General features: G+C 38.4%; 1 protein-coding gene across 1 annotated transcript in view; it reads left to right on the forward strand.

Annotated features, from left to right (window-relative positions):
• The window catches only part of LOC139728956 (uncharacterized), an 80,272-nt gene that overhangs the window by 4,210 nt on the left and 49,439 nt on the right, over positions 1-26,623 (forward strand). Inside the window, exon 2 of the mRNA XM_071639886.1 lies at positions 22,029-22,141. Within this exon, the coding sequence (XP_071495987.1) occupies positions 22,029-22,141 (113 nt within the window). The remainder of the gene's footprint in view (positions 1-22,028; positions 22,142-26,623) is intronic.

The raw sequence follows: 26,623 nt of genomic DNA on the forward strand, positions 1-26,623 counted from the left end.
ATTGTGACAATTGTGGACTAACTTCGCATCATGAAGAATCAGTAGTCGTATTCTCTCCATGTGTAGTGCATGCAATTCGTGCCATATTAATTTTCATGTCATCGATTTTTATTGGGGCCTTTCCTCTCCAAATGGATGGTTGGTCATCGCATTGACTCTTTTCCGGGGGGTCGGTGGGGAAAATCCGGCTTTCCCGATAGCGCTGAAAAAATATGGTATCTGGGAAAAGGAAACAAATGCGTGATGAGGTGATACATAATTTCTGCCAGCATTTTTTTTCTTCTTCTTCCTCTTCGTTTTTCAAACGTTGTGATCAGTGGATCCATCTTTCCACACCTTCTTGCAGAGATTCTTAGTGTGTGTAGGACATGTACAACGATGATCATTGCAACATCCAGCTGTAAACTCTTTGGTAGAAAGGAATTCAAGGGAAGATATCAAACAAGATGAGCACATTGCTGACAATAGCATGTGAAATAGATGAGACTTTCACAAGCCAGCTTACAGTTTGCCCTTCCCTTTCCCCAAGAGAATGTCGTTAATAAGTAATGTGTCCAAGAATTTTTTTTTTTAGTCAGATCCCTCCCTTACGGATATCAAATTTCATTTATCGTACTTTGATGATGTCCTGTGTTTATGAATCTTTCATCATCGGGATGTTGTCCTATTTCCTATCTAACATCATCTCCAATAATTCTACCATCTTTTAAAGTATAATAACAGGTCTCAGTTTTAGGCCTTTTGATTGTGCAAGAACTCATCTTGGAAATGCTGACAACATTGCAGGGATGTAGGGTTACTGTTATCATTAGACAACGGCCTTGAATAATCATCTGTTATCATTATCAGTTTAGGTGGCGCATTAGAAGGAGAATGACACTGAGCCAGCATGCATGTTTGTGAAATGATAAGATTCTGCCTGTATTAAACTTGATCTTTTGTACAATTTGAGCCAGTGGGTATCTTAAATATATATTCTGGCTAGTGAAATAAAGGCATGACCAGTGAGCAGCTCTTGCAAAAGTTAAATCTCTGTCACACGTGGCATCCAGAAGATTGTTAATTTTGTTTCATATATTTTCGTTTCATGTATGATGTTGAATAAGAACTTGTATGAGGCACTCTTAACCCGTTGAGGATGGACTGATTTTGCTGTAACACAAATTTCCCTTAGGCACCTGCCCGAGTATTCTTGGGACTCGTCTTCAACGGGTTTAAACATTGTGGTATAAATAGCACAAAGAACAGACAGCAGCTGAACATTTGGCCATGAAGTGGGGTAGATTGAGCAAGAAAACTCAGCATAACCAAACCTATATCTCTCTTTTGATCAAGGCTACCATGATGGAACTGGCCTCTGAAATGTGTGTTAGGATACCCCCTTGTAAAAAGTGAAGAAAAAAAAATCTCTCATTCACCTGTTCGTCCAGGAGAGGAGGAGATCTGCCCACTCCGCAACGCACTCGCACATTACGCTCCGGGCTCGGCAAGCCTATCGTCTGCTGACACCGTATCCAAGTGCAAACTGCATTAGTTCAATTTAATGTACCTTGCCCTTGAGCCAGCTCTCACTACACACTTCATCCTGCTTTCCCACCACCCCAACCCAACCCAACCCCCTCCCTCCACCCTTACTCCACCCCTCCCTTCTTTTATTCCTGTGAGTGTCAACATTCAGCAATGTTTTGAGATGCTAATACACATACCCAGCAATGCAATGGAGGGTGTGTTTTAAAAATCTTGAACAATCACGAGTGAATTTCTGCATGGTAGAAAGAAAGGCATGGGTCCATTTAGTACAAATCACAGAATTTGGCCTTGTTTATGAATATGTGACAAAACCAATTTTCCACGCCATGTTTTTAAACATAATTTAGACAAATAAAGAAATGAAATGAAATGAAATGAAATGAAACGAAATGTTTCGCCAGCAGGTGCTGAAATTCCATAGAACCAGAAAAATATGGACCACATTGACATACAAGGAGAAGCTGTGGATCGATATATTCATTTTTCTTTTCAGGGATTAGATACAAATTCAGATGTACAGGCAAAAGAGAACTAGATGCAAAGAGATAAATGGATAGACAGGTTGTTACAGCAATGATTATATTTATTTTTGCATTGCCCCTACCATGCTATTGAATTAAAAAAAGATAACGTATGTCAGAACTGAACTTTACGACTGCAAGAACATTTCACTAAATGAATTGTGATCAGAATGCAAAGGTTATGAAAGCTGAAATAAACATTGAAAAGACTTATTTGTATTTGATCTCCTCGAGTTGCTTTCAAGTCAGAAAAACAAAACAAAGAAAAATAAAAAAAAGAGAGAGATGGCTGCATAATTGAGTGAGATAGATAGTAAATGGATCCTGTGATGTTTCTGCTTCGACTGTGTTTTATCCTAGTAGTAAAGTATAGCCTCTGACAGAAAGTGGAGATACTGCAGGTTATAGTGAGAGACATTATGCTTCCAGTTTCATTCCTGTTTTCTCTTTCTGCCCGAATCTCGGGGATTTATTGAAACCCTGGCGAGCCCGAGGGCCCGTGTGTTCTTCGATTTTGTTTTGAAATCAATTGTGAATTACAGAACCATCGGAATTGATGCCGGGCTTCGTATGTCCATGCTCCGGCCATTCCGCGTCCCGATCCGCCGCGCCGTGTCTCGTTTCAGCTAACTGCCCTGTTTAGACTGGCTGCCTTACCTGGGTGGCACGCAAATTGCAAAGTTTACGCAAAATACAGGAACGGCGTCATCTTCCTTTCTTGTTTCTTCTTCTCCTTCCTCTCTTTCCCGTTCGCCGGGCTCTCTTCCATTTGGTAGAAATTCTAGCTGGTGTTTCCTCTGGCAGCAGAGAATGGTTGCCTATCAATTCACATGCAAATTGACAGGTGCATGCTGGCTTTTAAAAAAAGGAAGATGGCGCGTGAGTATGCGCCGTCCGCACACCTCGATCTCGCTCTCCGCGGCCTAACAGTAGCCCACTTTCATGGCTGCGAGCTTTTAGCCGTGTTTCTGTGTCCTCCAGAAAACAGACTCACCTGATGTGTGTGCATGCTCTGTTTGGCCGCGGCGAATGTTTGATGGGGGGGACGAGGAACCGTGAAAGTGCAGGTAATCGTGCAAAACCGTCGGCTTTTGGGAAAGGGGTCGAGTAGTAAAGAGGGTAGTATTGTCTGACAGATTTGCTTACACTGAGAGCTTCAAGAATCAAACGTTCAGACCTAGAAATAAAAAAGAAAACATTTTGCGTGGGTGTGCGATGGATTTAGTGATGAATGGACTTCTGCATTAGATGATTCATTTTACAGGCTTCCTAATTTAACACACACACACAAAAAAAAAATCAGGGGGGTACGATAGGGGTCATGCTTGAATCAACAGTGTTATCACCTCTACATATCACAGTGTGATTCAGTAAAGTGATATTTGCTTCTCTGTTGTTGTTGTTGTTTTCTCTTGATGTTTTAGACCATTATCTGTACGTTAACTCTTTCTAAATATCCCATACACATGCTCTACTCGAAAATATTGTTTCGAGTACAATCTCACCTTTGCACCTGGGAAAGATTTTAGGAGAAAGAGTTTGCAACGGAAAGAAAATCTGGAAAAAGGCATTAAAAAAACAAACAAACTAAAAGTTTTGTTTGCACTCATTATGTCAATTTATCTTGCAACATTACGGCAAGTGCATTGTTGGAGAAAACCTGATTTGATTGATTTTGCTGTAAATGACATTTCTGCACAATCTACCTTATCACTTCTCGATTGGATGATACATGTATGTTGAGCATCCAAACATTACACCTTCGAGTAAAAGAAAAGTTACAGCATTGTCTTAAAGTTTAAATGTGACAAAATATAAGATAGGGTTTGTATTTTCATCTTAACTGTGACACGTGCTACCTACATGCAACATATTGCGAGGACAACTACCTTCACAGTTGCCTTGTAGGAAACACAATCTTTTCATTATGTCAAATGATATTAATCAGTATTGTATTTTACTTTATACTGCTGAATAAAGAAGTTGATTATCTTGGAAAAGCTTGGATCATGGATAAATGTGGAAAAGATAGTAATGTTATTGGAGGAAAACATCCTTTAAAAACTAGATTCACAATTTGCAAAAGGGAAGACAGAAAGAAGGAAAGAATTGTCTGATTAGAAATGCCATAGCTTTGGAGAAAGCATTATTTTCTCTTCATATGTTCATATTCTGTAACCCTAGCATGCAATCAACATTGAATTCCCTCTTTGCTGGCCAGAAAAAAAGGGCAAACTAATTCCATTTTTTTTCCTTTTTTGTGCACATGTGTCTCTTTCTGAGCATGATTTCTGGATTTCACCAGCTAGCCAGAGTACCACACAGATGTTTGGACTGATGTCAAATTATCCAGCTCAGGCACCTGTTTTTAATCATATTGACATATTTGATCATTTTCAGGGTCCGAGAAAAAAAAAATAAGCATACTCACATGTTCGCATTTGATCAGATGTTCTAATAATCTAGTTTTTGAAGTGAAGTGAAGTGAATTGAAGTGAAGGAAAGTTCTTGCTGTTTTTATGGTATGCATGATGATAGTTAAACTCTTCTGTGAAGTGTTGTTCTTGAGTTTATCAATCATTTTAATCAGAGCCTTTTAGCCTTTATAGGGAGCCATGAAGATTATGCTGTAGAAATGGTGAAGGTACATGACTTGCTCATGTGCCTTCCTTTTACTTCCGCTACCCATGATCCTGAGTCCACTTTTGAAGTGCGATTTTAATTTAGATGGAGCAAAACCAGTGTCTTTTTCATATTAGTGGGTAGGGGATGGTCTTGGAAAGAAATCTCAATTTTGTAGCCTAGAATTAGAGCAAATACATTGTAGTTTAGACAGATCGCTGGTATACAAGATGTATGTTGATGTATTCATGGTCACTGTGATTCAATCTGGTTACAATTGTAAAGTACTTGTTCGCTTAAAAAAAGAAATGTAAGCCCCACTGTCATTTGTAGAGCGCAGTGTGGATTCCCCCCAAAGTCTATGCATACAATATCAAATTGACAAAGTGACAGTGGCGTTGCACTGCTGAACTCTTCTACATTTTGGTTGACCGCCAATCATAATAAATGGCTATTACTACTACTGTTACTACAGCCAGGAACTTTTTCATGCCGAATGCTGGCATAACTTCTCTGGCTCGCTATCTCGAAGGTCGCCCAGAGAACGCTTTCATTCATCGGGCCGAGTCTAGGCGGGTGTCAACGCGCACCGTGCCAAAACCCGGGCTCAGATCCACACTCTCGAATTTACTCCGAGCTGAACGGATTCCAGATTTGTGAATCGTGTGTGTGCACCGGGCCAAAAGCTAGTCCAAGTTCGGCGGCTATTTTTGGAATGCTGGATATATTTTTCTTGGCTGGGGCCCCGGCTGTTTTGATTGGATGCAGAGGTCAAAAGCGTATTTCGCAGGATGTTGGGAGCAAGCTGGTCAGGTTTCAGGCTGATAGTGCAGCAAGCATGAGCAAGCTCCCTCTTGTGTTGACTCTTGAACATTTCCCTGCCTATGCACACAAGTGCAACCTAAGTGCACTGACTTGAGCAGGGCAGGCAAAAACCTACTTCAGTATTCCGTAGAAAAAGGGGAGGGGGAGAGGAACCACTGGTCAAGAGACGCCCACGGGTCAGTTCCATGCCAATGTCCATTACCCTATTCACTTCCTGACCATGTACAATCTACACAATATATGTAATGTACTAGTCAATCAGTTAGGATGAAAAAAAGAAAAGAAAAAATGCATTGTAGGGAGAGGTAGAGCTAGAAGGAGGCAATTCATGGTCAGTTCATTATATTGCAAAAGTGAACGTCCTTCTGCCACCAGTGTGGGAATTATTGTGGAATGAGTTTCATTCATTTCTGTCATATATCATACAAACAATATGTCATAAAGGTAAGAACTACCGTAAAGGATTAATGGAAAAAAGATCTCTTAATGCTTTTTCATTTCTTTTCCACAGAGAGAAAAGAAATGCTTACCTTTTGTTAAGATTTGGGACATTATATTTTTTCTATCATTATTTATCATGTACAAGAAAACCTTGTGTAACAAAAGGGATCTAAAACCATAAAAATGACCTTGTTATATCAGGTTACTCACTCTGTGAGGGTACAAAAACAAAGGAATATGAAAAGTTAAGACTTGCAAAATCACATTGTTAAACATGGCTTTTGTTTTACGATGTCTTCATAAAGAGGTTCCGCTGTACCTAGTGTTGTTTTTATCTATTCATAAGGTTGTCATTTGCTTGGCCTTGTGTGAAGTGGTAACCAAGGCAGCTACCATGGTGTAAGGATGACACAATGGTGGTGTGCACATTGTCATGGAAACTATCATGTGATGAGGGTGATACATCACCATGGAAACTGTCGTGTGATGATAATTGATAGTGATACATCGCAAAATTCCACTGTGTGATCAGTGCTATGAAGTATACAAGAGAATTTAAAGCCCCTTGTGAAGATTTTCAGATTAAAAAAGAAAAAACAGCTTTAGTGCTTCAAAATAGTTCTAAGATATGAGTTAGAGATAAAACTAGCCAACATGTAATTGTTAATCAGTAATCAATGTTAAGTATTGTTGATTATACAAAATTTGAACAATACTTTTATTTTGAAATGTTTCTAGAATAAATCATCACCATGACAATTTGAGTGAGATAATTAGTTATATTTCCTTATATTTGCAGCTTTATTGCAAAGTTTATGTACAGTAAGATGTTTTGGGATACTACTGAACTATACATAAATATGCATTAAATGTGATGATTTGAACTTTTCATTTTATTACAGCTCCCAATGTTAGATAGTGGCTTTAAGCCAGATAGGCAAATGTTATGCTTTAATATTTCAATAGAAGTCAAACACATACATTCATTTGTAATTTTTGACAGTTTTCTGAGTGTTATTGTTAACGTGGTGCCCAGGATTTAGCTGAAAGTGACAATATCATGTCAGATTCTTGGAAATCTATTCTGAGGGTGTGTAAATTAGTTCATCTTGCCTTTAAAACAGCCCTCTTTTACCAAGCTTGGCATGGGAGCCTAGCTGATTCATAACTTAACCTGCTGACTCAGAAAACACTGCTGATCAACCGTTTGTGTTATCTCCCATTTGGATAGACAATGGCCTTTGTCAAAGAAGATGACACTTAACTGACTAAAGGGTTGGCCTTGCCTCTTTTTCCAACCAAACCCAATATATTCAGCTTTTTGTCGTTGTTGGGTTGGGGATTTTTTTTTATCTCACCCGGCGCATGTGTCTTGAAAAAGACCTTGCTTCTCAAAATTGCACTGGGATGGTGGCCAAGGTGCGGCTTCCCAGTTCTCACGCTATCTTTTGCTGCAAATCAGAAGGTGAGCAGATGACATCGAGAAAGGATCTCGGATAGACAGAACGAAAGAAGCCCAACTTTTTTTTTCCATCTATAGGCTAGATTTAGGAGGGGAGGTTGGGGTGGAGGGGTAGGCAGAGATTGAGTATAAAGGGGTAGGTATTATGAACTTTTGCAAAATATTGGAGGAGGCTTCATTAAAATGTATTTGATGGTCACTGTCAACAACTGTTCTGTACCCAAGGACATGGTTGATATTTCTATATTTCGGTGTGTTTATTTTCTGCTCTTTAATCCTTGATGTGATTTTATGTGCATATGTTGAAGTTTATGGTAGTCAGGCATTCATTGGCCTCAAAAGAACAAATTTTTATGTTTTCTTTTTCTTTATTTGATGTAATCATCTTTAGGATTGATAAAGAGGTTAGCCTTCATAGGAAAGGGTGTAATCAGAGATGTCATGTCAGTTTCATCACATTGTAGAGGTATGAATATGCACAGCATGGTACATTTTCTTCCAACATCGATGTGAGTGTGTGGGCCTAGGCGAGGTGGTTTAATGACAGAAGCCTTGGAAGTGGGAAAAGCATTGGGGGGAAAAAATGAGTGATGAATGAATGGTATTTGATACTGTGATAAGTGTGAGTGCACCTACAATGTACAGTCATGCGCTTTTTGTGAGTTCACTTTAATATGGCAATGCAAATCATTCATGAGAGCACTGATATGCTTTGTTGAATGGGATGTTTAACCAAGGTTATCTACACCTGATATGAAGTTGCCGTTGCATTACAAAATTACCTCGCAGAAAACAGTGCTGGAAATCAACATTCGCAGACTTCACCAACTGCTATTTTAGCACAAGTAATTTTTTTGTTGGCACTTTGTAGGGTTAGATGAATTTGTATGTTTTTAATTCTGCAGAATGGAATCATAGAATAATATCACATACAACCAGCAAAATGTTTCCATGTTTTCATTTCAGTGATAAGTTTTATGTCATTTGAAATGCATGAAAATTTTTGACACCACAAAATTTCCACTTTTACAGCACAGGAAAGATAGCAGAGAATTATGCCTGCATCTTATAACAGTGCAATGATCTGAAGTCTCAACTCTCATGTAAATTATAATTAACATTGGGGGGGGGGGGGAGAAAATGATAAAGAATGTTATTAGGTATAGACATAAATTTCATTTGGAGATGTGTTGTCACTTTTATGGTTTAAGAAGTGATGACACTGAAATGTAATCCCCTATGCAGAGAAGTACCAATGCTACTCTTACTTTACATAATTTATATGAATACAAAGTATACCTTGCTAGAGGTTGCGTAGATTAAAAGATAGTATATGATGTCACAACCACTTACCTTCTATTTGACCGATCAATGAATTGATGGAAGTGAACTCTACTGATTGTTCATCTCTGCCCCACCTCCACCTGGCTCACACCCTAAGTCCATCCAGGGAGGTTTTGTCTCACCTCCCTGGTCCATCCCCCTTTTTTTTCTCCTTCCCTCCCCATCGCCGTGCTCTCGAATGGCCTAGACCGTTGGTGGTGGTGCATGGCTGTGCAAGTGAATTGCACCAAATGAAATCAGTGGCAACGGAGTCAACCTGTATCGCTTCCCCAGACCCGGCCATAATAGCTTCTCGACCTGGTCTCATTAATTTACATCATGGATGGAGAAAATGAGAGAAAGAGAGAGAGAGAAGAGATAGATAGAGAGAGAGAGAGATAGAGAGAGATATAGAGAAAGAGATAGATGGAGAGAGGGAGAGATATAAATAGAGATGGAGGAAGAGAGTAAGGGAGGGTGACGGAGGTGGAAGAGAGGGAGATAGAGAGAGAGAGATAGATGGAGAGAGGGAGATATATAGAGAGAGATGGAGGAAGAGAGTAAGGGAGGGTGATGGAGGTGGAAGAGAGGGAGATAGAGAGAGGTGGAGATAGATAGAGAGAGAGATAGATGGAGAGAGGGAGAGATATAAAGAGAGATGGAGGAAGAGGGTAAGGGAGGGTGACAGAGGTGGAAGAGAGAGAGGGGGGAGAAGAAGAGATGGAGGAGAGATGATGTTGGGCTAGAAGGTTACCTGAGATGTGTAGGAGCATCTCTCACAAGATGGGTCTATTAAGATTCCCATCTGTCGTACTGCGAGATGGCAGTTCTCGCTCATACTGGATAAACTTTAATAGGAGGAGAGAGATAACGCCAGCGCACATGTGGATACGACGCGGATCTAAACCTGGACAAGTTTGTCTGTCCTGATCGGTTCGAACGACCACGAGTACCGAGGCCGCGACAGAAAACGAATCAGAAGTATCCTGTAAGTACTTTGGGATTTTCTGAACGGAGTCATTGGTGTTAATTTGACACTCTGGAGAAGGTACTTGTTTCCAAGGATCATTGAGTATAGGATGAGTTTACTCTTTGCGAATAAACTGTGTGTGCAATTATTGGAGCATCCCCAAAGAAAATGGCCCTCCCTGTTAGTTTTGTAGTTTGAATCTTATGAGTAACTGTCCAATCAGGGATAAGAAGGGGGAATGGATGGGCGGGGAGGAGGAAAATTATTAATAGGCTCTGTTTGCATGGTTTGAAGCATGCATTTCAGTTTTTATCAGAAAAATGAAGATCTTTTTTAAATAGTTGTATCATGAGGGAAGATGGATCCATTAATATAAAACCAGAAATTTTCGTGTGCATGAAACTTTCATGAATTTCACGAGGATGCCCTGTTCGTGGGAAGTAAATGCACGCAAAAGTTTCTGTTTACACATTGTAGTACATCTAGTAAACTCATAATATTTCATGGTCGGCAATTTGCGAAAGTTTCACGCCGCGAAGAAGGTTGTTGGCTCGAATTTGCCCAAGTTTTGTGCCACGATGTCGTACGGTGTTACAGTATGCCCTGGATTCAAGCGTTGCGTGTTTGGGAGTGATGTTTCAGCCATCTGCCCTTTCTTACAATAGCACTGACAATTCTTCAAGGTCTCTCATACTTTTTTTTTTTGGGGGGGGGGGGGAGTTACCAGCCCCAGCTAGAAATAAAACCACATACAATGCAGCTCAAACATTGTTCAACTCATAACAGTTGTCAAATATTTTCTTGATTTTTTGTTTACTTTTTTCTTTCATGCTGGTATTTTTTTTTAATGTGTGTGTGCTTTTTACTTTTTTAGTGCCTTGCACTTTCATGACATGAAGACTTGTTGAGGTTGTTGCACTGATTTTTACATTTATTTTCAGATGTCCCTTGCGATGAGTAATATTTAATGCTTTTAGGAGAACTTGCCAAGTTTCTTTTTTTTATGTGATCTACCTGATGTTAAGAGTAATAAAGTGCAACATTGACACATCCTGAAATACTTCGGGCAGGCTCCCACGGCTGTGACTGTTGCAGGCATTGTCGAAGACTGAATCCTAGGAGCCTGAAAAATTTTGACAGACATGTAAGATTGCTGATTTGCTGATTGGGAATAGTCACGTAAAGCTTTCATGAGACTATCTTATTATTTTTTTTTTTCATCTTCTATCTTCTTGCCAGAAATGTGATCAAGGTTTTTCATTACTCTTTTTTTTTGTCTTTTGTGGGTTAATATTTCACTCTTTTTTTTTATTACCAAAAGATGCTTGTCACAGAAATATGAATCATCTCATCTCAATCTGTCAGAACAAATCTTACAGATGTGATGTGTAATGATAAGTGACTAATTAGCTGTTATTCTTGTCTCTCTCCAAATGCGAAGTGATAATATTGCTGACATCCACAAGTAGGTGGCAATTTTGACTGGAATATGTGTGCCAAATCTTAATTGTCCTCAATGACAAAATTTTGTCATACATGTTCTAAGTTACGTTCAGATGGTGATACTTAACTTTGAGGATAAGCTTACTTTGAGGATAAGCTTGTTAATAGTTAAGTATGGGGCGCCAAGTGTTGCTTTTTTTTTTTTCATTGCAGAATTGTCTTTTCATTGACAAGTGACAATGCATTTATTATCAACAAAATGACAATTTCGTGATGAAATTGCTATTTTTGTCAGCAAAATTGTTGTTTTATTGACAAAATTTTCATTTCATGACAAAATTGATGTTTCTTGTCAATTAAAAAACAAACAAACAACAATTTCACCATGAAATTGTCATTTTGTGATGAAAGAGACCAGGTAACACTTGGTGCTCCATACTTAACTAAGAGCTTATCCTCAAAGTTTAGCTTATAAATCCTCGAAGTTAGCTTATCCTCAAAGTTAAGGATTACCCACCGTCTGAATGTAACTATATATTCACGTGAGTCATGTCATTTGATTCTTTTTTTTTCTTTCTTTCCTAGTAATTAGCTCTTAAATTGTTTCCAGCCTTTATAGAAAATGAATATTCATCTGGAGTAACCTGCTCGTTGGTATTCTCCTCCTGATTGTTGATAGCTGTAAAGTGCATTGACCATATTGTCAGGTTGAGGATTTGTCGTATCATTCATCAGGTATTCAAACGCTAATCTGCAATTGCGTAACAGTGTGTGGAGGTGATAGTCACCATTGGTGAGATTCTTGGGATTATTGCATAGAGCTTTTCTCTAACAGTGGCCAGAACTTCTTGAGACTTCAAATGGTTATTACCAGTAGAGTGTTTGACTGCTACATATCACGATCAAATGATACAATTTGTATTTCCATCATTTCAAAGCTAATTGAGGCAGTGACTCACACTTTTTACATCATATCTGTAGGGAATAAGGATCAAAGATTCCCAAGTTTATCTCAGCAATGTTGTGTGTAATCATGCTGTCCCTTCTAGTAAGAGGCAAAACACTCTGTCCCTCGGATAGGACATAAAATGGAGGTCCTGTGTGTGAGAGCGTCACAACTCATGCACATAAAAGATCCCACTTCATTTGTTCATCGCAAAGAGCAGGGTGTTTAACCAGGTGAAGTGGTCCTGCCTCACATGAAACTGAACCCCATGGAAGACCAGCTATTGCAGCTGAATATTGGGTATCCAGCCATCTTCTCAGATGGAAAAATGAAACAAACAAACAAACAGACAAAATGGTTATTTTCAATTAGTAATCCTATTGTAAATCACATCCTCCACCCTTCCATTTGAGAAAGCAATGACAGTAGTAGTAGAAGTAGTAGTACTTAGTAGTAGTAGTAGTAATAGTAGTAGTAGTAGTAGTAGTAGAATTAGTAGTAGTAGAATTAGTAGTAGTAGTAGTAGTATTGTCAAACAGTTGTAGTAGCAGTAGTTATCATCATCATGATAATAGTAATTACAGTAATAATGAAACTGATAATTACAAAGATGATAATAATGATGATAATAATTATGATTCAAACGAAACAAAGATTGATACAAAAAAAAACCCAGATGGAATATAGTTTCTGAATGTATAGATATCGCGGACCAATGATATCAAATAGCCCTTCTTCTTAATTGTGAAGATATGAAAAGTTTTAACAGGAGATGGTTTAAAGCTGATTTTTTTTTTTCTAAATGACTGTAAATCTAATGCAGCCACAGGTTCCTCAGCAGGGCTTGCCTTTCCAGTTGAGATATTAAAGTGTCTTCTCTTAATGAGTCACACAAATTTGCTCCCATTAGGACTAGTAATTTCAATACAGATGTGGGAATTAAAAAAGAAAAAAAAAACTGGAATACCCCTGTGATCATGATTAAAACACCTACAGTACACTTGTAATTAACTCTCTACCTCATTAAATCTGCTGGTAGTTGAAACCAAGGGAAGTAAAGAACAAGTGATTAAGCACCCCTGTCAACAATCAGAATGTAGTCAGACTTCATCAACAACAACAGCAGCAGCAACAACAACAACAACAACTGGAATACAAATCAGTGAGATGGATATGGAACCTCTTATTTTTACATACATTTGCATTGCAAATACATCACCCTTTCCTCATTTTAATTGTTACATGGCTAATTATACTGCTCTTTGACTTGCACAGGACAGCAAATTGCCAAAGTGAAGAGTCATCCAGAACAGATGTGAACTGTTCATGACTTGTTACACTAGAGTGGAGTGTAGAGTGAAGTGATGTGGGATGGGGGGGGTTCCTGCACCCCCCCCCCCCCCCCCCAAGCTTGCCAGTCCCCCTGTCACATTCCTCGGGATGACTTATTTCGCTAGCAAGATGACATGATGGTTATCCCAGTACTAGGTGTCATGATGGCTGCTAATGTGTCAGCACCTCTTTCTGCACTCATGTGTGTGTATAAACTGCTTTATGTGTATGTTGGGGGGGGGGGGGGGAGGGGAGATTTAACCTTTGACCTACAGATGAGTAGGTGTGATTACTTGCCGAGGTCCTTCAATATGCTTAACATTGTCACGTGGATACCAGTTGTGGGTGCAACTCCCTGAAGTGCTTTACAATGCTTTGTTTACTTTGATCAAAAAATAAGTGAGAACTAAAAGATTTTTCCAACCACCAACCCCAAGCCCTCCTCCCCCCTCCCAACCACCCGCCTCCCTGACCTTAATCCCGCCCTCAAAGAAATCAATGTTGTCCATCAGTCCCTCATGTGATAAAGGGCCTACATAGTACCAAGCCTCTGTCATAGATTTCCTTTCTTTCAGTGGCAAGTCATATCACAGAGTAGTGTCAATCTTTGATAAGAGAAATGTATATCTTCAGAGGTGAGGTTAATTGTTTTCAGCCATGGTTTGAATCCAAGCCCTTGGACAACAAGAAAGATAAACTCACAGAGCATTATACACTCTTATCATGTTCTTACTATGTGTTAGCGTGGGATCAGTTAGTTAGCTGATCCTTAGCAAACCTTGGTAACCAGGGTCTGACCAATAATTTCACGTAATATTTTTTGATGTTGTTATATTATATGTACATAATGCTGTTTTTTGACGTTATATTTTTTCCGCATTAATGCGCTTGAATAGAAATGTCAGTATTAAGCATTAAATAAGTGTTATTTTTTCTTATTATCATTATTATTGATGTTGTTGTTATTATTATTATTATTATTATCATTATCATTATTGTTATTATTATCATTATTATTATCATTATAGTTATTATAATAATAATAATAATAATAATAATTATTATTATTATTATTATTATTATTATAATTATTATTATTATTATTATTATTATATTATTATTATTATTATTATTATTATTATTATTATTATTATTATTATTATTATTATTATTATTATTATTATTATCATTAAATCTCCACTTCAGCAAGTTAACATAATTATTCAAACTGCAATATTTCACCTTGAAGCTAATCTATAAGAAGAGCAAAGAAGGGTGTCACTCCACAAACAAAGTAGTCTCATAGTTCCTCATTGTTTGATGATGTGACTTTCAAGATTTATTTAAACATCTCACATGCCACTAGTAACAAGCTTGTATCTAGGCTGTAAAATCTAAACAGTTTTCAAGGGTTGAATGGTGATTTTAAAAAAACATGAAAAATAGAATATGGTTCTATTTTTGATAGGATTATCCACATGTATTGTTTGTGAAGAGGCTCCATCAAAGAGCATTTTAACACTTGCAAATGTCCAGCACTTTTAGATCATAAAGAGGTATTAAATCAGCATCATCTAGTTCTGAATCTTCTCAACTGGCTTTCAAAGAGAAGAAGAGGGAAAAAAAAAAACAGTGTTCCCCTGTCTTGATGAAGTGTTGATTGGCACTTCACACATGTAATCTGGACACATCACTGCAGCGAGGTTTGGAGTGGAGCGCTCCTGAAAGATCACTGACATTTGTCATCTCTTGTCACCGACAACAACGACGAACGTCCAGCAGTACTCAGCGATGATTCACGACAGGTGTATGGCGTTACATTTTCTTCCTTGGCTCTCTCTCTCTCTCCCTCACTACCCCACCCCTCTCTCCCTCTGCCCATCTGTACTCACACAGCAATCTAATACACTGTATGATACTTGTCTTTCGTCCCCTCTCTCGCTTGCTATACACATCACACCCATAAACACTTACTGCATACTCAGAGCACGACTTATACGTTGTATACTCTTCTCTCTCTTTTGCTTTCATATTTATTACACAATAACATTTACCCCCCCCCCCCTTTCCACATACACACACATTCACAAATGGGATTTATACACAACTATCCCTATAGGCCTATTTAATCGCTTTTACACATGCCTTCATTTAATCATGCACGCACATAATGTACATACACACATTCTCTTTATCTTTCTCTCCCACCCCCCCCCCCCCCCCCAGGTAATACCAAACTAACACCTCTCTTCTCTGTTTGACATGAGTTCTTACCTCATAATTTCCTATCATTGACAGATTATATTTTTCCCAATCATCCTCCCCCATCCCAACAGCCCCCCCCCCCCACCCGATCCTGAAGTTTATTGCTGTTATTGCTGTTGAAGACTCTATGTCCTATAGATCTTAACTCTTTCATACTCAGACAGTGATTATTCTGGTGGAAAAGCCATCACACACTTAGAGAGTGACATCAAAAAGGTTAAAGCATGTTGAGTCTGATTGAATTTCCAAGAAACTGATGCCAACAATGTGTTTGTTCACACCTTACAAGGCTTTACTTCTCACTGCCGGTCAGTTCACACCAGACGTTGATGATGGTGTATTGGAGGCTCTCACATAGAGAAGAATTAATGCATACAATGTAGGCCTATGTTGTACAAGTACATTGTATGCTTGTGTGCTAAATACATGTACAGTGTGTTGCAGCTCTTTTTACATACACCCATCTTTGCTTTATGCCCATACCATTCGGCAGTGTTATAACTCCAAAATTCTCTTGCTGTAGTATTGTCTTCATAGTGCAATTTCTTGTGGCTCCAGATTCTAATTTGATTTATAGCCATCAGTGATGTGCTGCTTTCATTGCACACACAGTGTATCTTATTTGTGTCTCCTTACTAACTAGCATCATATCGTGTATTTACTTGCAGCCAGCCTATTATGGAAAATATTCCAAAGTAGACCATCAAATTGTAAGATTTATATTTTGTCTAGAAATTGTTTTCCAAGTGAAATATCTTTATGGATGTTTTGACTGTGAAAATATTACAGTAATTAGGATTTTTTGCTGCATATACAATAAACTCATCTGAAGTTTGTTTTATGGTGGAGATTGTCCAGCAATGTGCAGGTTATTGTATCTTTTTAGAAAGGATTCTTTTCATACAAATGAAAGCTGCTTCTGCATATATTGTGGAGTATGAACATGCCATGCCGTGATGACAATCTCCGGTGTGAACGCCTCCCCATGCTTAATGAGGCAGGGTCATGGCATCTCCGCTCACATCGGCAGCGTGGTTCAAGAAGCGGTCAAGATACTTTAGGTGTGATTACATCTAGCATTCAGCGCGTCCAAGTGTGATTCAAGTCGTTACATACATGGCATCCACAATGACCCCTTGCACCGTACTATTGATCATTATAAAGAGTTCCGAGGGCTATCCGCCATTTTCATGTAGGCCTACAGTATGAGTGTCAACCAATTATGCAAGCATGTAACATTTAGACTAGAAAGTATGCATTCTGTACATCAACTTCCAAGCAGTAAGGCTGTGATACTGACATTCAGATGGTCACAGATTAGCCCATTTTTGTCAAATTACCCTCAAATTTTTCTCGATCGCCCGCCGTATCAGCTCTGCGAAATTAAAGCCCCTTGTAGGACATCATGTGTAATAATTTGCCAAATCTTCTACATGCCCGATATTGGTAGCGTGGATCTTGCACGAGATGGTGGTATACGATATACATGTATCGGATCATTTAAAGGACAAGTTCACCCAAGTTTATATGTAGACTGAGTGAATGCAGCAATACAAGTGGAAAGCATCGGTAAAGTTTGAGGAAAATCAGACAATCCGTTCAAAACTTCTTCACTTTCATTGCCACCGTTGCCGGATTAGAAGACTATAACAGTTTTAAAAATTCGTAACTTTTGAACGGATTGTCCGATTTACCTCAAACTTTCACTCATGTGCTCTACTATGCATTGCAGCATTCACTCAATCCATTCATATATTTGAGTGAACTTGTCCTTTAAATCCTCACCAGAGGATGAACATGGAAGTGTCGGCAGAAATCGGACATTTGAAACTGTCCATTCTGATGGGTTTCCTACATCTATCACAAAGATAAACCAAATTGATCTGCGGGTCACACCGATTGTCGTCATAAACTATCCCAGGCCTCATCTTCTTCTATTTTTAGGATCACTGGGCAGAGAGATGGGAGTCATAAATCTGTCACGATCATGTTTTCTTATTTGTGTGGTGTCATTTCTGAGTGTGGAGGTCAATATCTTTAGTCCAAAGCCATATAGGAATACCCGACCCACTTTTGTCTTCATTCTCTGCCCACCCCACCCCCTTGACCCTTCCCGAGTTTTGAGGTTCCTGATGAGCCGCACATTAAAGGGACTGTATAGTATTTGTTGAGGTGAGGATTCAGCTTTGAATGTTTTGAAAAATATTTAGAAACCAGTCTATGAAATGTGAGAAATCATATGATTCTAATGGAAATTGAAATTTTATGTGATGAAAATCATTTTTGAAATGACTGAGATATCCAAAAATGAGGTAAAACAGAGAGATCCTGATAAAAGTTGTGGCCTGTCACATTTTGTTAGGATTGCTTTTGGGATATCTCAGCCATTTGAAGACCAATTTTCATCGAATAAACTGTGAATTCCTCTATGAATTGCATGTTCTTTCACATTTCATGTGAGGTTTCTCTTTATCTCACAAACACACACACACAAAGTTGGAAACCTGCATCCCTTTCTGAACCAAAACTATACCATCCCTTTAAAGGTAGCCATCCTTTAAATTGAAGGATTACTGTGGGCAATCAAAATCTCTGTTCATGAGCTACGTTTAGATTTAACCTTAATGTTTAGCATTCATTTATTTTTGCAACATTAGTATTGAAATTAAATTTCTAAGTCGTGAGTCCTATTCTATATCACTTTACCCATATCATTAAAAAACAGAAAGATGTATCTTCTGACTGGCCCTGTTAACCCGTTGAGGACGAGTCCTGAGTTTACTCGGGCAAGTGTCTATGGGAAATGCGTGTTGTAGCAAAATCAGCCCATCCTCAATGGGTTAATATCTCATATTCATTTCTTAATGATATAAATGACAAAATGTCATGAATTTCCACTAATACTTTTAGCTGCATAAACCACACGGTTCCTTAGAATTTTGATGAAAGTGTATTGGACACTTATGCAATCTGCAGAAAATAAAGACATCGATTAAGATACTAAAAATCTCTGTTATATTTTCTTCTATTTTAAAGGCAGCAATAAAAACAAATTGCATCCCTTTGAAATCAACTTTTGTGTATTTCTCCTTATCTGTTTTTCTGCACTTTCATAGGGAATGATAGATAAAGTATTTTCATAACATTTTCTGTCATTTCAAACAACCCCCAACCAGTGCAACCCATCACCCCCTCCCCCCCCCCCACACACACACATACACACACACACAGATTAATTCTTACTTTGTTGCAGTATTATGTACTGTTTTTTGCCAAAAATAAACTGGAGGTTTCATGTAAAATACTTTTTATCCCAAAATTGTACTACTTGTACTGAAGACGATCACAAGAAAGTTAAAATACAGTTTTCCACCAAAAATAAATGTATGCCTTCCAGCCGTCAGAATGCTGTACTGCTGTTTACAATTTTGGCATCCCTACAAACACAGAGTTATTTCTTTTTAATCCATTTATACTGTGTTACAATACGGTAGCGTAACATAATTCACTATGAATCTCACAGAAATTACCTAAAAGAACATGTCTAGCACTATCCTACATGGCAGATAATCATACACAACATAAACGTTAGAACTTTGATGGCTATGATGCCGTATGGGGGAAATGTGCCACTGTGTACGCCCAAAATAGTGCAAGCACCATGAAACTGCAATGAGTATGCACCTGCTAGAGCAATTTAACGATCCAGAGCTCCCACTTTTAGAAACAGCAAGGGAAGTAATCGGGCTGGTCGTATTATGTTTCATCCTCCTTGATTTGATATGTGACCCGAACTTGACTTTGGTCGATGAATTGGTCTGTTACGCTTAATACACTCCACAGCTTGTGTAGCTTCAGTCATGTCAGGGTTTCTTCTTCATCGTCTGTATGAGTGCTGTATGAGATTTTGGGTTTTTTTCTGATTCCATATTGATGTCAAATGATTTCATAGTTCCATCAACATACATTTGTAGGTGACTCGTAGTTAAAGGGTGTGTACAGTTCTGGTTGAGGTGAGGATTTAGCTTTTAACGTTTTGCGAGATATCCAGAAACCACTCTATGAGACGTCAAAGAGCATGCAATTCTAAGGGGTATCAAAAGTTTATTTGATGAAAATCGGTTTTGAAATGGCTGAGATATCCAAAAACAAGGTGAAACAAAGAGATCCTAATAAAGGGCGTGGCCTGTCGCCTTTTATTATTATCACTTATTTGGATATCTCAGCCATTTGAAAACCAATTTTCATCAAATAAACATTGAATCCTTCTTAAAATTACATGCTCTTTCATATTTCATAAGAGGTTTCTCATTATCTTACTTAGGAATGTTCAAAACATAAATCCCCACCTCAATCAGTACTGTACAGTCCCTTTAAACCAAACTGAATCACCAGCCCCTTCCCCCACAAAGAAAATACACTGCATGTCAATTTTCATAGTGCTAATGAAAAGTAACAGTACTACTATTTGTATAACTACTAAGTGCTGCTACTACTACTACCACTATTACTACATTGTAAATGGTACTTCCACTACAACTTCTTCTACTAGTACAGGGATGACAGAAATCATGACATGTAATAGTAATGATACATTTGAAACAATTATGACAGTGAACACGGCCACCGTCATAATCATGCTATTAAATCAATGTTCCTGATGATAACAATTGCGACAGTAATGATTGACATGGAAAAGAGATTGCGCCTTCTCAACACATATATTTTTTTTTCTACAGTGTAGAGTATACTCGGGCAGGTGTCAACGGGAAATATGTGTTATGGCAAAATATTAAAGCTTGTCCTCAACTGGTGAAGAGAACAAGTGTGTTGAGATTGACTCGTCACTGTTCCATGCCGTTCTATAGTGTCAAATGTTTTCTGCTCAAGATTGATATTGATGCACTTGTCTCTCCCGCATCCTTTTGGGATGCTGTTGATAGGGATGCCGTAACATTTGACTCAGGGCTGTGTGACTCTGTGTCAACTGGGAGAAGTCGTGGGGGAGAGGGGAGGGGGGAGGTGGGGGGGGGGGGGAGGAAGGGGAGAAGGAGATAAATATAGAGGACACAAGACCCAAATTTTTTGGTTGGTGAGAATGAGTTCAGCTCAATTAAATATCTTTCAATACTTGTTCTGAATTGTTGACAGCATACTCTTTCCCACACATGCACGCAGCTGTAGTAAACAAGATGACAGTGATGATGGTGATGGTGATGGTGATGGTGATGGTGATGGTGATGGTGATGATGATGATGATGGTGATGATGGTGATGATGATGATGATGATGATGATGATGATGATGAGGGTGATGATGGTGATTATGAAGATGATGATGGTGATAAGTGGAGACATAGAAAGAGTTAAATTGAATGAAAATTATACATATGAAATAATGGTGTTTCTGACCATAGGTGAGATTGGTTTTTACTACTTGATTACAGTTTACTTTTTTATATTAAAGGTAAGTAGAAATTACTACAGAATGTTTGTTATACATTGCATGTGCATACACACACACAACTAAAATAAATTAGAGTAAATACAATACAGTGCAATTTTGTCTTTGTTGCAAAATCAGTAACAACTCAAAGGGATCGTATAGTTTTGGTTGAGACCTAATTTCAGGTTTCTAACATTTTTTGGTGCGAAGATAATGAGAAACCTCTTATGAAATATGAAAGAGCATATAATTCCGTGAGGAATTCAATGTTTATTTGATGAAAATTGGTTTTGAAATGGCTGAGATATCCAAAACAGAGCGATTCTAACAAAGTGTGGGATGCACATTTTATTACGATCGCTTTGTTTTACTTTGTTTTTGGATGTTTCGGTCATTCCAAACCCGATTTTCATCAAATAAACTTTGAATTTCTCTTAAAATGGTATGCTCTGTACTATTTCATAAGTGTTTTCTTGGTATCTTGCAAAAAGTTAAAAGCCCAATTCTCCTCTCCACCAATACTGTACCATCCCTTTAATACTCAGTACATATCAGAAAACTGTGCATTGACCAAATATGAATGACAGGTAGAAAATTATGGTTGATTTAAAAATACTTTCCTGCTATAATATGGAAATCATACCCAATAAGCAATTTTCAGTGCATATATACGTATTGTACTGGAATGTGCATTTGACATAAAACCTCAATTGCTTCTTTTTTCTCTGGCCTTCAACTTTCCAACGAATCAGTATGCAATATCACCAGCTGTGTTCAGTTTCTCACCCTTCAACTTCTGTGGTCTGTGGTCAGAATTTTCAGCAAACTTTCTTGATATAATACAGTAAATGGACAATGTATTTATCTAATTCTTTTCTGTTTTATTTCCCTCTCATCTTTACAGTGCTCGGAGTTTTCGCTCGTAAGCTGATCCAACAGAGGACCCAGTTTGGCCCATTCGTCGCTCCTCGGGTGCCCTACAAGACGGAACCGGACCCCCACAGACTGCTCTACAAGGTAATTACCGAAAAGAGAATCATAGAATTCATACTCGAACCAAATCTTTCTTCTTCATGCGTATGGATTCCTAAGGTATTATCAAAGTTTCAACATTTAATAGCTGGACTAGATTTGATTTGTCCCATTCTTTCAACTTCTCGGCCTCTCTCGCAACCGCGATTGGATGGAACCCAAAAGACAGTCTTCGGTGTGGACGACCTGAGCATGCATTGATATCTCTGGATTACCACAATGCATCTTCAGATAAGCATCACGACAGTTGCTCAGGAGTTTCAAACAAAATGGCTTCTTAACTCAGAAAGATCAACCTGTCAATTGGTTGACTCCTGTCAGTTGTTTTTTTTTTTAATCTTTCTGTCTTTCTCTTTCTTGATATATTCCCTTTGTTTATGTTTCTTTCTCTTTCTTGATATATTCCCTTTGTTTATGTTTCTTTCTCTTTCTTGATATATTCCCTTTGTGTATCTTTCTTTCTTTTTCTTGATATATTCTCTTTGTTTATATTTCTTTCTCTTTCTTGATATATTCCCCTTGTTTATCTTTTTTCTCTTTCTAAATATCATTCCCTTTGTTTTTATTTGTTTATCTTTCTTGATATATTCCCTTTTTTATCTTTCTTGCTCTTTCTTGATATATTCCCTTTGTTTATATTTCCTTCTCTTTCTTGATATCATTCCCTTTGTTTATCTTTCTTTTTCTTTCTTGATATATAACCTTTGTTTATCTTTCTTTATCTTTCTTGATATCATTCCCTTTGTTTATATTTCTTTCTCTTTCTTGATATATTCCCTTCGTTTATATTTTTCCCTTTCTTGATATATAACCTTTGTTTATTTTTTTCTCTTTCTTATATATTCCTTTTTATCTTTCTTTTTCTTTCTTTATATATTCCCTTTGTTTATGTTTCTTTCTCTTTCTTCATATCATTCCCTTTGTTTATATTTCTTTCCCTTTCTTGATATATTCCCTTCATTTATATTTTTTTCTTTCTTGATATATAACCTTTGTTTATCTTTTTCTCTTTCTTATATATTCCATTTGCTTATCTTTCTTTCTCTTTCTTGATATATTCCCTTTTTTATCTTTCTTTCTCTTTCTTGATATCATTCCCTTTGTTTATATTTCTTTCTCTTTTTTCCTCGTTCTGCCAAACAATGGGGATGAATCATTGTTGGGTTTTGTCTCAACAGCTGATTCATCTGTTTTCGCCATATGTATAACTTACAGTAAAAACATTCATGCGCCCTCGCGCTACACCAGCTGTAAGCCGACTCCCCCCTGCCTCCCAGGTGTCCGCTTGCTTGTTGATGCAGGAGCCGCGGAGCATGGGGCAGTGGCAGCCGTGTGTCACCTATGAACGTGCGATAATCGGGCAAGATAATCGCGGGATAATCTTCTATTACTCTTTCTCTTCTCTCTCCCTCTTATACTCTTTCCCACTGCCCATATGAAGCCGTTGTAGGCTTGCACTGCCAGAGGTTTTCAGACAATCTGCGAGGAGCATGTTGTGTTATGACTGAGGTTGGAGAATGTACAGAGACTCTGCATGAAGAGAACTCCTACTCTTTCAGAGGGTATTTCCCCCTTCCCCCACAAGGGAATGGTCTCCTCAGGAGCTCATGCATGCGGGTCTGGAGGAAGCAGACTAGGCGTCATAGCTGAGGCGTGACGCTATCTTGTATGCATTTGTGTCTATGGACATCACCATTCTGAAGGGATTTAGTAGCATTGATGTCCAACGTATTTTGAGGCAAATGTCATACTTCATAGCGATGAGGCTGTCTTGCAAAAAAACTTTTGATGTCACGTCGAGGGAAGACAAGGAATGTTTGACTTTCACCATTCTGCTGCTGATGAATCGTATATGGACCCTATGGTATGCTAGTTGCATTTTTTTTTAATCTCTTATTGTTTGTTAATATGGACAATCAATAATAAAAAAGGGGCTTGCATGCCTTAGACTAATCTATGTGGTTTGTGTGTGTGTGTGTGTGTGTGTGTGTGTGTGTGTGTGTGTGTTTGTGTGTGTGTGTCTGACACACAGCAGACTGTGATTGTTTTACACAGTGCTCAATCAGGCATATGAAAGAGAGAAAAAGGAGAAGTGAAAGGGAATACTAACTGACTATAAGAAAAAATGAATGCAGTTGATATATCCCTTTAAGAGTGATTTGTTTTATTATTATCATTTTTCTTTTTGCAGGGCAGATCTGCAAGCACACAATTAGGTTGATTAAGGAGATAAGGAGTTTTTCTTTTTCTTCTTTTGAGGGTTAAATTTCATAGTGTACACAAGTGGGTTAACGGTCACCACGATACCATTCCACTTGGCCGCCCGCTGAGTGTTGCATTATATAGACCGCTGCCGACCGACCGTGCGGGGGAAGTGCGACAGGGAAGGCACATCAGGTTGTGAATCTCTGAGCACTTCTACACTCTCTCCCGCCGAACGTGTAGCCATGGTTCAAGGTTGTGCGATCATCCTCGATAAAACTTACCAGGAGCTTATCTTTCTTGCTGGGATGCGTTCATACTACAGTTTTGTTATTTTTTCATCTTTTAAAATTGACTCGACATCCGTTTCCCCCCCCCCCCCCCCTTTTGGTTTTTGTTGCAAATATTAGCATATGCCACCCCGTTCTGTATTGTGCAACTCTGGGATCGTTGTTGTGAATTGAGAATGTTTTTCATGAGTTTTTGTTTTGGGTTTATCATAACTGTTCCAATTTACTGTCACCAACCGCTAGCTGTTTTATGAATGATTTAGAATACCATCCACACTTTTACATGAGCACAAGGAGTGTGATCATCGCATCATGAGGTACAGATTCGTACATGTTGGTGACAACGCTAAATTCAGTGGACTTGAATCTGTTTTTTAGCACAATTCTGTTTTTGTTTGTCTCATTAGTGAAGTTAGATTAATGATAGCGAAATACTGTAGTGTCAATCTTCCTTTTGGTTGGTGTTTTTTTTTCCACATTTTTCCATGATTTTTCTGAAGCATTTATGATTTGTTGTTCTTTCATTTAGTTTTTCTTATGACTTTCTTTGCATCTGTCATTGGCTGAGGTGATATTATGGTCGCTGAAACAAGCATTGTGTTCACTCACTGGTTGTGGCAATTGTGGACCTTACTTCACCAGAGCTGGCTAAATCTAATATCTTATTGAACATGTAACAGAAATCCCCAGAGCAGAATAATCAACGTTCTTATTGGGGGGTGTTACAGACATCCATCTTTGAGGAACATGAAATACAACAAAATTTGTTGATCAACAATGTTGCAGCAATCAATTTTTTAATCTTGGTCCCTGTATTGGAACTAGAATTTTGTCATCATAATTTACTTTACTGCTGGAACAATCAAATTTACAAAAACCAAAATTAAAAATGTGAAGAGATTGTTTAAAATACTTTCTTCTTTTTCTTCTTCCTTTATTTATTTATTTTTTTTTATTTTTTTTTTTTTTTGGGGGGGGGTTATGTTGATTCTTTTGTGTTAAAGAATAAACCAAATATAAATGCTTCCTTTAGAATTTAAATCGCAGAGTCAGACTTCAGCCATTTTCTTTTATCCTTTGCATGTTCACCTGGCTGACTTACCCACTACAAATATTTGCATTTAGGATATGAAATGGAGCATACGTCCCTCTGCTTTAATATCAAGGAAACAACTGATTTATTTCATGGTATGAGAGCTTGTCAGCTGTAATACCTCACTCACCCTTGTCAGCGTGAATGGACCTTTCACATTCATGAATGGAACTCTTCTCACCGCTTTAATGTTCAGCCTGACGTGGCCGAACAAGCCTCCCGAATGTGAACATGTCTCTGTGAGTCACTTGTGTTGAGAGTTAATCGGTGTTTTTACCGGTGTGTGTCACACGCCTCGAGTGATGCTCTCTGTTTTGAAGCTGTCAGGGAACGTGCGTAATTTTGTAAGCGCAGTGCCCCTCCCCCTATCCCCATCCCCTTACCCCCTACCCCCATCCCCTTACCCCCTACCCCCTCCCCCCATGGTTCCTCTCAAATGCTTCCTCTCTCTCATTCTTCTCCTCTCTTTCCTTGCACACTTTTCGTAGGTGATTTGGCGTATGATATGTTCTTCTTTCTGCTTCTCTGTCTGTGTCTCCTGTGTCTCGCATCTCGCAATTCTTCTCTCGACTTTCTCCTCTCCAGTTTCGTTGCCTAACGAGTGGAGGAAAGCGAGGACGGTGAGAATCATGTGATTAACCTTGACCCACATCTAGTGCCCGACAAGGGGAAGTGGCCATTTTATGCTGATTGTTGTCGGTTTTTACGATCGTGATGTTTCTGTTTCTGGACTCGTTTCCAAATTCTGCATCAGGAGCTCATATCAGCCATCTGATTTCAAACATTTTCACCTGTTTTTTGCTGTAGTATTTTTATCCACCCTTACCAGCAGATAATTTTAACACTTCTTTTTTTTCCGTGACATGTGTTTCTTGAGTGATG

This window comes from Diadema antillarum, unplaced genomic scaffold (assembly GCF_040938485.1).
Source record: "Diadema antillarum isolate AM-2024a unplaced genomic scaffold, OU_Dant_1.0 scf00000020, whole genome shotgun sequence".
NCBI lineage: Eukaryota > Metazoa > Echinodermata > Echinoidea > Diadematoida > Diadematidae > Diadema > Diadema antillarum.